At 45.3% G+C, this 14,327-nt stretch overlaps 1 protein-coding gene across 1 annotated transcript in view; it reads left to right on the top strand.

Moving 5' to 3' along the window:
- psme4b (proteasome activator subunit 4b) overlaps nucleotides 1–14,327 on the top strand; it is a gene marked incomplete at both ends in the record, with an annotated part of 45,196 nt that overhangs the window by 972 nt on the left and 29,897 nt on the right. Inside the window, 10 exons of the mRNA XM_083635825.1 lie at nucleotides 125–241; nucleotides 564–608; nucleotides 1,020–1,169; nucleotides 3,894–3,957; nucleotides 5,670–5,744; nucleotides 5,843–5,965; nucleotides 6,065–6,157; nucleotides 6,541–6,719; nucleotides 8,225–8,311; nucleotides 10,956–11,142. Coding sequence (XP_083491951.1) covers nucleotides 125–241; nucleotides 564–608; nucleotides 1,020–1,169; nucleotides 3,894–3,957; nucleotides 5,670–5,744; nucleotides 5,843–5,965; nucleotides 6,065–6,157; nucleotides 6,541–6,719; nucleotides 8,225–8,311; nucleotides 10,956–11,142 — 1,120 coding nt within the window. The remainder of the gene's footprint in view (nucleotides 1–124; nucleotides 242–563; nucleotides 609–1,019; nucleotides 1,170–3,893; nucleotides 3,958–5,669; nucleotides 5,745–5,842; nucleotides 5,966–6,064; nucleotides 6,158–6,540; nucleotides 6,720–8,224; nucleotides 8,312–10,955; nucleotides 11,143–14,327) is intronic.

The raw sequence follows: 14,327 nt of genomic DNA, 5'->3' as shown, positions 1-14,327 counted from the left end.
CGGTTCCGTTTTGTGTTTGTTTACACTTCCTGTTAGTCTCTCAAGCCAGACTGTCTCTTCTACATAATGTGAATAAAGAGGAGAAAAACGCACTTTGATAATTCACTTCCTTTTCTAATAACAGGAAGAAGGAGCTGCTGTCAAGAGATGACCTACAGTTGCCGTGGCGACCGCTGTACGAGCTGTACGAGAGGGTCATCTACTCCAAAACTGAGCACCTCGGCCTCATCTGGTTCCCCAAGTAGGCTACGTCTTTTTGTCTCATTTGTCAGGACACATATTGACTTTCATTCATTTCCTAACCTTGTTTTTAACAACCCATCATTACATTTCTAACGTCAATGCTTATCCATACCTCATCCTAAATATTTCTCTCTCTGCATATAACTTTTACAGTCCTTCCAACCTTGGAATTGCCCTTGTCCTAAAAGAGGTCTGGGAAATGATTACATTTGTAGGCTTTCTATCCTTGTGGGGGACATTCGGATGGCGCCAGATAGTAAAAGCAGAAATCTCCCGCAGGCACGTGCACGCTCACACACTGCTCCTCTTCTTGTTTGCAGCTCGGTGGATAACATTTTGAAGGCTTTGATCAAGAGCTGCAGACTGTAAGTCTCATTCCCTGCGATTCCGTCTCGTATTTTCCCTTGATAATGCGTCTCTTTGATCTGCACTTGGGAGTCTTCATGCTTGTGTGTGTGTGTGTGTGTGTGTGTGTGTGTGTGTGTGTGTGTGTGTGTGTGGGCGTGCGTGCGTGCGTGCGCGCTGTGTATCGCTCCATGTTTGTGTCTGTGTTTGTCTGTCTATACCTGTTTATGCTCATGTCTGTCTGTCAGGGTTCCCACAGGTCCTTGAAATCCTTGGAAGTTTGTGAATTAGAGGGGGGGGGGGGGTCAAGCAATTGAACGTTTTTGAAAATAGACAAATAGACATTGAAAGTGCTTGAATGAATAGAAATTGAAAATGGAAGTTCTTTTGATATATATATATTGTGGATTGTGGATTGTTGGATTTTCCAGGTATTTCCCGGTGTCGTCCACCCAGGAGATGCTGGATGAGTGGCGCCCCCTGCTGTGTGTGTTTGATGTGATCATGCAGAAGGCCATAAGCAACATGGAGCTGTTCTTACCCACCATCTTGCCCCAGGAGGACCACGGCCAGGGCTTCCAGTAAGTGGACCCGCATGGCTCAATACACCCAGAGTATAAACAGCAATGTATGCCAGTAAGTGGACCCGCATGGCTCAATACACCCAGAGTATAAACAGCAATGTATGCAAGTAGTAAGTGGACCCGCATGGCTCAATACACCCAGAGTATAAACAGCAATGTATGCCAACTGGTGGGTGCTTTTATCCAGGGAGACTGTTTTCACTCAGAATGCATTGCATATTTTACACGCACGCCATGTATTCCTATGGCAGCTTTTGCCCCTTTGCAGCTGTAAGCCTGAATAGTGTAGGGCTGCAACTAACGATTATTTTCATGGATTAATCTGTTGATTATTTTCTTGACTAATCGATTAGCCGTTTGGTCTATAAAATGTCACAAAATGGCAAAGAAAACACCAAAGCCCAAGATGACATCCTCAAATGTCGTCTTTTGTCTTGACCAGCAGTCCACAACCCAAAAATATTCACATTTATGAAGCTGGAAGCAGAGAATCTTAGGTCGTTTTCACACATATTTGGGTCGAGCCAGGCGCTGCCGCAGCAGTGAAAAGTATACAATGTTTCAATTTTCAACTAGAGCGGCTTCGTTTCACATGTGTTTTTTATCACCGCGCCCAGGCCGTCGTTCTACAGAGTGGAGCGTCATGTATCCATGCCAACCAGACGGAAGTAGACGCGTATAGCGTAATTCCACCCGGAAAGGAAGCCCGGCGGGATGTAAACAGAACTGAACGATTGATTGAAAAGTTTATTTCTATAGGGACAGATACATAAACATAGAGCATTCACAGTCTTTGTTATATATCCTGACATTTATCCTAAGCTAGTTTGCAATATTTGTCCCTAGATGGAGAATGGAGAATGAACAATGCCGTTTGCTCTTGGTACTGCTTTTTGCATTTTACATCGTTTGTCTCTTTCAATATCGGGAAAGTGTTGAATTTGAAAACGAGGCACGGCTGCGTCTGGAAAACAATGTTTTCATGTAATGGAGGCGGCGGATGCGAATCTCCAGACAAAGCAGGACAAGGCGCAGATTGATTCTGTTGAACCGTGAAGCCCTCACCATACGCAGATATTATCGGCAAACAGCCAGGTAAGTTGTAAACATTAACGTTTGTAACGCTAGGCTTGCTATGCCCTTGGTGGTAATTTGGCCAATAACTGTTTATGCAATGTTTGTGAACGCTGAATTGACGTTAACATTAGAAATACAGCATTAGAACGAGCTGAAGTCGGCGCGCGTTCACACATCACTCGCGCCGTATTTAGGGTAGGGTTAAGGCTGAATTATGCTCACCCTGCCGTGAAGGGCGCGGGGGTGGAGCGAGGGGCGGGCGCGTCAAATTACGTAAATTTGTTGGGCGTGGTTATGCGCCAGCTCCAGCGGCTGCTCGCGTTGTGCCTGACTTTTTTTCTAACAGCGCGAGCTTCTCTCCAAACATGGCCGCATTTAAACCATTGAGCCCTGAACACTGAGCTGTGTTTTCGCCACATTTCTTGACCCATGTGGTAGGCTATAAACTTAGATTTGCAACTGTTCGTTTTTAGTCATTTCACCAAGTAAATGTGTTGTGTTGAGAGCATTATTGAGAGAGATTAAAAGCAGCACAGAGTAGTAGGCTATCAGGGCTGAGTAGTAAAAACGGCTTTCAGTAAAAACAAGTTTGGTGAGTCCTTCATGTGCTGATGTGCGGTCGTTTGAGAGTGAAAGCGCACTCAGTACTGCACAGCGTTTCATTGCGACTTTTCACGGGTTGTTTTCACCATTGTACAATGCACACAATACATGCTGATCACTTTCTGAGTATAATGGCATCTGCCCCAGCGCGAGGTCTGCACGGTGACTCACGGAGACTCGCGGGGCCCCACCCCCACGGAGCTTTGCTCGAGCATAAGAGCACCTTTAGGGCGACGCAAGCCGCTCCGAAACCACCCTCTCCAGCTGAACCGAGAGCGAGTGAGTTACGTCGACTACGAGTTCGAGTGGCATGTTCACCCTGACCCAGTCGCGCCGTGTTTGGCCCTAAAACTCAGTTAAGTCGACCTAAACGTTCCAGTGTGAAAACGACCTTAGTATTTATTTATTCTCTTAAAAATGTGTCTAAACGATTCATCGATTATAAAAACATTTGGCAGTTAATTTTCTGTCATTTGACTCATCGATGAATCAACTGATCATTACAGCTCTACAATAGTGTTCTTTTGGCATAAGCAGTGGTTCCCCTCTGCTTCTTTGGCGAGTATTTCACCGTCTTGGGAGCCCTTTGCCCCTCTCTCCACACCCTCCGTGGTTGTGTTCCAATTACCGAGCGTCTTCACAGCGTTCAGTGCATTCCTCATGTGTATTCACTCTTTCAAAAGCTATTTGTCTGGATTTAGTCTTGGATTCATCAGCAGTTTCCGTGCACTTTCCACAATACATCATCTTTAATACTCTGTTTTTCCGTTTGGGTTTTTACTCGCGCCCCTCCAAAATCTACGGGGGAGAGAGTGAGTTCATATTTTGGGGAATTGGGGATGGATGGGGAATTCGTCGGCAGCTTCAGGTGTGTGTGTCTGTGTGTGTGTCTTTGTGTGTGTCTGTGTGTGTCTGTGTGTGTGTCTTTGTGTGTGTCTGTGTGTGTGTCTGTGTGTGTGTGTGTGTGTGTGTGTGTGTGTGTGTGTGTGTGTGTGTGTGTGTGTGTCTGTGTGTAATGTTTTTCTTTGTTGTTTTTTTCAGGTTGTGGTTTGATGAATTCATGAATCTCTGGATGTCAGTACAGAATCAGCCAAGTTGGGAGGGGGTGAGACACACACGCACACGCACACGCAAACACACACACACACACACACACACACACACACACACACACACACACACACACACACACACACACACACACACACACACACCACACATGCACACACATAAACACATAACTTTCTGAGTTTATGTGACAAAGTGTTTACAAAGTGCTAAATGGCCTGAAAGTGCATGTCAGCTGAAGTTAATCATTGGTGACATTGCAGGACGGAACGATAATGTATATTTAAAACAGTGTGAATGATGTCACTTTACTTTACTAAAAAGGAAATAATAGCAGGGGGCGTCCGGGTAGTGCAGCGGCAGGCAGATTTCCTACCTACCAACACAAGGGTTGCAGGTTCAAGTCCCTGTGTTACCTTCGTCTTGCTCGGGCATCCATACGCTATACGGCTATACAATTGATGTCAGTGCATGGGCTTTAGTTTTTATATCGTGTTATTTCCTGTATTTTTTACACAAAATGGCTGCTTGAGATGGGATGTGAAATAGGTGCATACAGGCTAGTCTGCGGGTGGGAAGGGTATGTGTCCTGGTCACTGAACTAGTGCCTCCTCTGGTCGGTCGGGGCACCTGTTCGGGGGGGAGGGGAAGACTGGGGAATAGCGTGATCCTCCCACGTGCTACCCCCTGTTGGTGAAACTCCTCGCTCTCAGGTGAAAAGAAGTGGCTGGCGACTGCACATGTATCAGAGGAGGCAGGTGCCAGATCCGCAGAGGGGGTAGAAGAGCAACGACCGGGACAGCAGGGGGAATTGGCCAAGTACAATTGGGAGAGAAACAGGGGAAACTCATCATCATCATGTTCAACCACTTATCTGGGATCAGGTCGCGGAGGTAGCAGTTCCAGCAGGGAACCCCAAACTTTCCTTTTCCTGGCCACATTAGTCAGCTCTGACTGGGGGATCCAGAGGCGTCTTGAAGTCTGACTCCAGTCTGATGAAGAGCTTGATGCTCGAAACGTAACTTTTTTGGTGCTAAAAATAAATCAGTGAAAACGGAGCCCATGCAGTGTGCAAGCTGTTTTTATTTATTTTTGGATCCCCTAGGCGTTCCCAGGCCACTGTGGAGATGTCATCTCTCCACCTAGCCCTCGGTCTGCTCCGTCATCTCTCCACCTAGCCCTCGGTCTGCTCCGTCATCTCTCCACCTAGTCTCCCCTCAGCTGGACATGCCTGGAAAACCTCCCTAGGGAGGCGACCAGGAGGCATCCTTACCAGATGCCCGAGCCACATCAACAGACCCTTTTCACGGGGGCCATTTTGTGTCGAAAAGGCAGAATAAACACAGGTGCAAGCAAAACACTAATGAGGGTTTCCACATTCCAATCATGGAAGTGTGAAACCCTCATTAGTGTTTTGTTGCACCTGTGTTTACCCCCCCTTTTTGACACAAAATGGCCCCCGTGAGAAGGGTTACTGGCTCCTTTCTACACGAAGGGGGGGGGGGTGATATAAAAAAAACTGTATTGTGTATATAATTTTCCGCGGATATAATTTTCCATTAGCGCTTGGAGTCTGCTTTTACCCAGCCATCTGGCCTACAACAGGCTGGCGGTGCACACTTCCTCTCCTCTTGAACATTTCTCTCTTTCCAAAATGGCTATAGATCATTTGGAATGACACGTCTAATGTCACTTCTAATTGAGGAGAAAATGTCCTTTGTGCGTACAGTGACTGATGTTCTTTTGCAGCACCTAGTGAACCTGTTTGCACGCTTGGCCAACGATAACATCGGCTACGTGGACTGGACCCCTTATATTCCCACAGTGAGTCATTATGAGCAGCGCTGGGGGGATGTGTCTGTGTGTCTGTTCATGTATTTTATTGGAGACTGCTGTGCCATGGTTACGATGTGTTTGTGTAGATTTTCACAAGGATCCTGCGCAGCCTCAACCTGCCAGTGGGGGTCAGTCAAATGGTGGCACCGCGATACCTCACCAACTCCTATGACATCGGACACTTGGTGCTGTGGATCACTGCCCTACTGGTACATATAAAGTTTTTCTCATAAAAAGGTATGACCAAAAAAGATTTGTTTGTAATATTGCAGTTGCCGAATAGCGATTTCTTTTTACCACCCCTGCAGGGCGGCCCGGGGAACCCTGCGCAGAAAGAGCTGACCTGCCTCTTCAACAGCATCGCCTCCTTCTACCATCCGTCCAACCATGGACGCTGGCAGGTAAGTAATATCTCTCTCTCTCTTTCTCTCTCTCTCTCTCTCTCTCTCTCTCTTTTTCTCTCTCTTACTCTCTGTCTTACTCTCTCTCTCTCTCCCTCACACACACACACACACACACACACACACAGAAAGCAAGCCGTGAATGCATTTTCAGCTGGTTGCTGTCAGGCTGGTTTGATTTATAACCTGTCATTCAGGACTTGGCCCTCTGTGCGCAGAGAATAATGAAATGCACAACTGCCAGAGGAAAGAATAATACCATGGATCTGTTTACGGTGGACACACAGAATGTGTTTATGGATGATAAAGCAAATGTCGAACTGTGTGTGTGTTTACGCGCGCGTGTGTGTGCGTGTGTGTGTGTGTGTGTGTGCCTAATACAGTCCCGGTTGATGCGGCTGCTCCAGCGTCTCCCGGCGAGTGTGGTGCGCCGCGTGCACCGCGAGCGCCACGCCGATCCCTGCTGGATCACACCGGTCCCTGCCCAGCAGAGGCTGACCGACCAAGACCTGCACGAGTTCAGCCGCAGCCTCATGGGAGCCGCCCTGCTGGCCATGTTCAGGTACTGCACTCTGGTGGGGGTTGGCTCTTCACTGTGCATCTCATTTCAGAAGTAGATCCTTGCAGAATAAAACAATGTTCTCAGTGTAAGAGAAAGCATGAAAGGCAGTTTTATTTGATGGGAGGGGTGCAGAGGGGCGGGATTGTAAAAAGAAAATCTGATGGTTTTATTGCTTAGAAATGTCTATTGTTGCCTACTAGTGCAGCATGAGGTCAACATTAAAGATGCTGTGTTTTCCAGGTACTAAAAGTAATGGGAGTTCATTTCATGGGCACTTTAAAGGAACAGTTCACCCATTCTGTCATCATCATACTCACCCTCATGCCAAATGAAACACAGGTTTATTTGTTTATAATTTGTTTATTAAAAAGGAACCCCATTAGCTGATGCCTAGACGACAGCTAGTCTTCCTGGGGTCCAAGACAACAATATACATTACATGACAGACAATGAAATAGAATACACAAAAAACATGTATCACATAAGAATAAAAGAGAGAAGAAAACAAGAGATAAAAGCTAATTTAGAACCAGATAAAACAATGAAGCATGGTCCACAAGCCCTCAAGCTAGCCAGCGGACTAAAATTTGAACATGCGATTAGAACACTTCTTTCTTTGTGATCTACAAAACAGACATAACAAGCAGACTAGAAGAGATGATATATAAATCAGGATTGTATGTATGAGTATAGGTAGGATCTATTGTTTCCTTTTAAAACTAGCCTTTCCTTTGATGGAACGAACATCACCTGGAAGACTGTTCCACGATACGATCGCCCGGTATAATACAGCCCTCTTCATATAATTGGACTTTGGTCGGGGTAAAGTTATCTGTCCACCTCTTGCCCCTCTATTGGAATGTGTATGAGTATTTGAACTATAAATTATGTTATTATAAAGAAATGTAGGAGTCTGAGGTGAAATGTGTTACTTGCCAGCATAACTTCTTAGCAGCCTTCACCAAAACAACTGAAGTTCCTGGGGACCTAAAACAGCCAAACAATCACTGTGAATATAAAGACCTACTATACACCATTATTTGTTGCAAATAAATCATATGTAGTTAAGATTGGCACTTAATTATGGTGTAAATTGTTTGACTTCAGTTGTTTTGGAGAAGGCTGCTATGGAGTTGTGCTGGCAACCTCCCTGTGTGTTATGGCCAAGCTTCACCTGTGTTTCAGCTGGCATGAGGGGGAGGAGCTACCTTCACCTGTGTTTACACTGGCATGAGGGTGAGCAGATGATGACAGAATTTACATTTTTGGGTGAACTATTCCTTTTAATATCAAGGTCCACATAGCCAACCATCAAGACCTTGTAACCATGGAAACACTATCTGCCACTGAGCATGGGATTTGAGTCTGTGCCAGCCAGTGATGTGACAAGATCACAGCCTATCTAGCAAGTACACACACTGTACACACAACCGCCTTACAGTAATCTGGAGCGATTATCCGTCTGTCTGTTGTGTGTTTGGTCGCCCTCTCCTGGTGATGTGCAGTAAAACAGGCAGTATGGATGCAGCCTTCGCTCTGCAGAACCTGGCTCTCCTCACCCCGCAACTCACCATCCCACCTGTGCTGGAGAAGTAAGTGTGTGTGTGTGTGTGTGTGTGTGTTAAATTAATTTTATTTGTTCGATAGGGGACAGGTGTACATTAATGAACATTAAAAAAAAATGTAAATGCAAGACAATTGCAGTCACAAGACGGATTTCCATTGTTAGTCCCCCTGCCAGATGATACAGGCTTAGAGTCCTGATAGGGGTAAAAAGTATACATAGTGCAACAAAAACATATTTAAAATGTAAACACAATACAAAGTGCAAGTATGCAGAGAGATAGTCCTAATAGGGGTAAAAAGTAACATAGTGCAACAAAACATATTTAAAATATAAACACAATGCAAAGTGAGAACCTGAGTTAGAGCTCTACATAGCTCTACATAGCTAAGTGAAAAGTGCAGAGTACAAAATATACAGGAATTACAGTCTGATACTAAAACCTGAGTTTGGGATCAACATACAGCTAAAAAGTGAGATCTACATAGAAGACTTACTCAGACAGATATAAGATAAAAAAAAAAAAAAAATACAGAGATACAACACACATATCCATGTAGTATAATACTGTTCTATACCCTATTGATGTGTGCATAGTTGAGTGGACTTCAGCCATCTCTTCACTTGACCCTTAAACATGCCTAGTGTTGGGCATTCCCTTATGGCCGATGGAATTTTGTTCCAGAATTTGCCACCCTTGACAGACAGAACTGTCTGGCCAAAGGTGGTGCGCCTGTACGGGATAACACAATCGCCTCTAATTGAGGCTCTGGTGGGTCTGGTTGTGGATCCAGATACAGGTCTCTGATTGATGTACTCATTTAGCGGGGGAGGGGCAAGGCCATTTAGTACCTTGAAAACAGTGCATGCATATTTAAAGGAAATTAAGTTATTGAAACTTAGTAAGTTGTGTTTGACCAGGATGTTACAATAGTGATAGGAGCGGGGTTTTTTTTATCAAATATTTTTAGTGCTCTCTTATAGAGTGACTCAAGTGGTTTGAGTGTGGATGTGCACGTGAGAGACCAGCTGGTCACACAGTAGTCCAGGTGAGAAAATATCATAGCATGTAAGAATGTCCTGGCAGAACCTACAGACATGCTGTGTCTAATGTGTTTGAAGTTGAGCAGGTTGAATTTTACTGAGTTAGCAACCTTTTTAACCTGGTTCTTAAAGGTCAGTGTGGGGTCTAATATCACACCTAGGTATTTAAATTCTGATACTAATTCCAGTTCAACATCATTGAAGAAAACATTCGAGCGGCTTGCTGCATGAGGACGTTTGGTGAACATCATGCAAACCGTTTTCTTGGTGTTTAGCAAAAGGCAGGATTTGGAAAGCCAATTCTGTACCTCAGATGCAGCAGATGTTAGGAGGCGAGAGGCCTCTGCGATGTTTTTGGCAGGGGTGAAAATTACTGCATCATCCGCATACATCTGGGAGTGCAGGTTTGAACAGAAATATGGCAAGTTATTAATAAATAATGAGAAAAGAAGTGGTCCAAGGACCGACCCTTGGGGAATGCCCACTGGACACTCCAGATAGGAGGACTTGGCCCCATCTACCATTACACAGTGTGTTCTGTTGGCTAAATAGGATTTAAACCAGTTCAGTGCATGATTGGAGAAGTTAAAGTGAGTTAGTCTGGACAGAAGGACTTGGTGGTTCACCTTATCAAATGCTCTCTTTAAATCTAAAAAGACAGCACCGACACAAGCATTGCAGTCTAGAAGCCCCTTGATTTTTTTCAACTAGGACAGAAATGGCCGTCTCGGTCGAGTGATGACCAAAGTGATGACCAAGTGATGACCAAAAACCAAATTGCATGGGATGCAGCAGAGGGTGTTCGTTGCTGAGATGTTCAACCAAAAGCTTAGCAATCCATTTCTCAGCTATTTTTGAGATGATCGGTAAAATGCTTATCGGTCTATAATTAGACATATCAGTTTTCTTCCCAGCTTTAAAAATTGGGGTGACTACTGCCATCTTCCAGACCAAGGGAACCACTGCATGTTTAATGGACAGATTGACCAGGTGGGTGATAGGGCGGACCAGAGCGTCTTGATGCTCTTTGATGAAGTTGGTGTTGAAGCCAAAGACGTCCTTGGCTGTGGAGTTCCTTAGGCTACTTATGATTTTGGCAACTTCTAAGTCAGTTATTTCTGTGAGCTCAAAGATTGGGTGGGAGGGGTTGACAGGGCTGTCCATGCAATCAGGAGGGGGAAAGAGCTGGGCTATTTCATTTACTGACTCAATAAAGAAGTGGTTCAAGCCAGATGCCAGTGTAGTGGGATCCCTCACTAGTGTGTTGTTTAGGGTGAGCTCCAGATCCTTGTCCTGATTGCATTCACGGCCCAGTAATTTGTTAATATTCTGCCGTGCAGTGTTAGGGTGACTTTATTCCTACAAGATGTAAACTTCAGTCTGTCGGTGCTCAGGCCTGATTTGAGAGACTGTTTTAAGAGGAAGTCCCTAGTGCACATCAGTTCCCTACAGTCAGCCGTGACCCACGGCTGTGTGTGTGTGTGTCTGTGTGTGTGTGTGTGTGTGTGTGTGTGCGCGTGCACGTGCGTGCGTGTGTGCTATCTGCCTGTTCAGTAAAGAAAGAGCATTAGAGACTCATGCTATATTGAAGGTATAACGTCCTCTCTCGTGTATCTGTCTCACCACAGGACCTATGGGGCGATGCAGACGCTGACGGAGCCCCACACCCTCACCGCCACCCTCAGTTGTATGATCGGCATGGCACGCAGCCTGGTCTCCGCGGGCAACCATTACCCAGAGGGCCGTGCACACGTGCTCCCGCTGCTCATGGGCTCGCTGCCCGGGGTGGACCCCAACGACTTCAGCAAGTGCATGGTGAGGAGTGGATGTGTGTTCATTCTATTATACATCTAGACAATATGACTATGGTTTGAATGATGACCGTGATAAAATTCCTTACGATAACCGTACCGGGCCCCTTTCAATCATGAGAGACTAGAAGGAAAGTACGATAAACTTTAATGATAAAACAACACTTAGATTTGGCGAATGACTCCATGGAATGATGACGCTCCTCTGAGACAAGAGGAGGACGTCAGTGATTTATAGGATAGAGAACCCCCATAGGGAGTTCTACTGGAGTCATGACATTGGTGGTGTTCAGGGGAGGAGGAGGGGCGAAGCAGCAGCTACGCAGGAACAGCAGCTATATGGGTGAACAAACAGGGTGAGTTACAACTTGCAACAGTCTTAAATAGAACTTCATTTAGGTGATTGGCAACAGCCGAAGAGAGGGAAAGCGTGGGAGACATTGATTGGACAGGGATAAAGAGGGCGTGCATATTTATGAATGGCTGATGTAACCTGAGGGTGTTGCTGCAGGGGAGAGAGAGATGAATGGAAAGGAACCATGGATTAGTGAATGGGATGGATAAACAATCATTGACTAGTGAAGTAGTCTTCATTATTGAAAACAGTCTAAGACATTATTTCTGGGGCCCAGCTTCTAGGGAGGGCCCATGGAGGCCAGCAAAAAAAAAAAAGTTTATAATTTTATTTTGAACCAAAATACTAACCATTACTTATTAAAACATCAACAATATGTCAATTGAACATTGACATGAACATGGCACATGAACGTGGATCTACATGTTGAACATTGACATGAACATGGCACATGAACGTGGATCTACATGTTGAACATTGACATGAACATGGCACATGAACGTGGATCTACATGTTGAACATTGACATGAACATGGCACATTAACGTGGATCAACATGTTGAACATTGACATGAACATGGCACATGAACGTGGATCTACATGTTGAACAGGGGTCCACCCGCTATGCCGACCACCCGCAATGCCGACCTTAGGTTTAGGCGTGGGGGTGGGAGAGGTTAGGTTTTGGGTTAGGGTCTGGGGGAGGTTAGGTTTAGGCATGGCATGGGGGGAGGTTAGGTTTGGCGTGGGGGCTGGGAGAGGTTAGGTTTTGGGTTAGGGTCTGGGGGAGGTTAGGTTTAGGCATGGGGGGAGGTTAGGTTTGGCGTGGGGGCTGGGAGAGGTTAGCTCCACCGCCGCCTCGCTCAGCTGGTTCTGCTTGTGGGCTATCGGCATTGCGACCTGTCGGCACTGCGGCCTGTCGGTACATAGACGCGGCACCGTTGAACATTGACATGAACATGGCACTTTAACATGGATCTACATGTTGAACATTGACATGAACATGGCACTTTAACATGGATCTACATGTTGAACATTGACATGAACATGGCACATTAACGTGGATCAACATGTTGAACATTGACATGAACATGGCACATGAACGTGGATCTACATGTTGAACATTGACATGAACATAGCACATTAACGTGGATCAACATGTTGAACATTGACATGAACATGGCACATTAACGTGGATCTACATGTTGAACATTGACATGAACATGGCACATGAACGTGGATCTACATGTTGAACATTGACATGAACATGGCACATGAACGTGGATCTACATGTTGAACATTGACATGAACATGGCACATGAACGTGGATCTAGGTACTAACATTCCAGCCGCAGCACAAAAGCAATTACAGTGATGAGAATTGGACCGCCAGGACATTTACTAAAGTAGCAGTGCACCCAAACGACGCAGATACTCAAATATAATTGCAAATGCGCAAATATAAGGGCCGAACAATGTGCACAATGGCCTATTTGCGTCAACATGATGGACAAAAGAAGCGCAATTTTGCACAAATGCCTCATGTGTCAGTGGAGTGTAAATGTTGGTAGCAGAGAAAAGCCCACAGCTGCAGAGAGAGAAGAGATGTTTTACCCGCACGTAAAGAGTCACTCACACACACACACACACACACACACACACACACACACACCTCCACGGAGTTGTTATCCCGCACGCATGTTGTAACTGCATTGCTTACATCAAGGCTACATATCGCTCGGAGTGTGCGATATATATATATTTGGTATTGAGTGCGCATTTTGTGCTGCCAATGACAGGTAAATTGTGTACTTTTAAAATCAATATGCAGTTAAACAGGATTGCAATTATAATAGGCATGCAATCTAATGTTTACATTTTACGATGTGTAGACGATGACTGCTGTCACCTTGGAGCCAGTTCCAGAGCAGTCTCATTGGAGCCATTCTGTGCGCAAAATTCTAAGAGTGCGAGATGCCCATGCAGGCTACGGTTTATACCACAGCATTGGAAATGAGACCAGAACCAATGTATTAATTGGAAATAATCACAGTCACATTATTTTACCCTTTGTATAGAGCAAGGCATCACAATAAAAGATTATTCTGTGTTATTTTTTAATATAGCCTAGAGATCATATTTAAATTCCTACATGCATTTATTTATTTATTTTGCTACAGCCGCTAGGGGGCTCAGTGAACCCCCTGAACCAACGCAAACTTCGCCCATGGCCTTAACACTGAGCCCGCTACAGCCATTTCAATTGTATCACTATAAAATCGGGAAATTAATAATGAGAGAAATGACCAATCGGGAGCACAGCAGGAGAAAGGGTTAAAAATAGGGAGACTACCGTGAAAACCGGGAGTGTTGTCTGGCAGGTGTAAAGCAGGCTATACCGTGGGCAGTCACAGAATCTAATGGGACCTATAACACTGTAACACTGTAACACTGTAACACCGACCTCATCACCTGGGAAGTGTACTGATTTAAACTACCAGCTAATCAACATGTTGATATGAGGAAAGCAGATTTGGGGAGGGCCCATTCACTGGACCTTTTCAGGGGCCCCCCAATGTAAATGAATACATTTGAAATTGTTATTGCGCCGTCTTGGTAAATGGTAAATGGCCTGCATTTATATACAGTAGCGCTTTTATCCAAAACGCTTTACAGTCAGTAGGTACGTTCACCCATTCACACACCGATGGCGGCAGGTTACCACGCAGGGTGCTGGCACACCAACGGGAGCAATTTGGGGTTCAGTGTCTTGCCCAAGGACACTTCGACATGCAGACTGGAGGAGCCAGGAATCGAACCACCGACCTCTTTTAT

The sequence above is a fragment of the Poromitra crassiceps genome (genome assembly GCF_964638095.1).
Source record: "Poromitra crassiceps genome assembly, chromosome: 4".
NCBI lineage: Eukaryota > Metazoa > Chordata > Actinopteri > Beryciformes > Melamphaidae > Poromitra > Poromitra crassiceps.
This window is presented reverse-complemented; position numbering and strand designations above follow the sequence as displayed.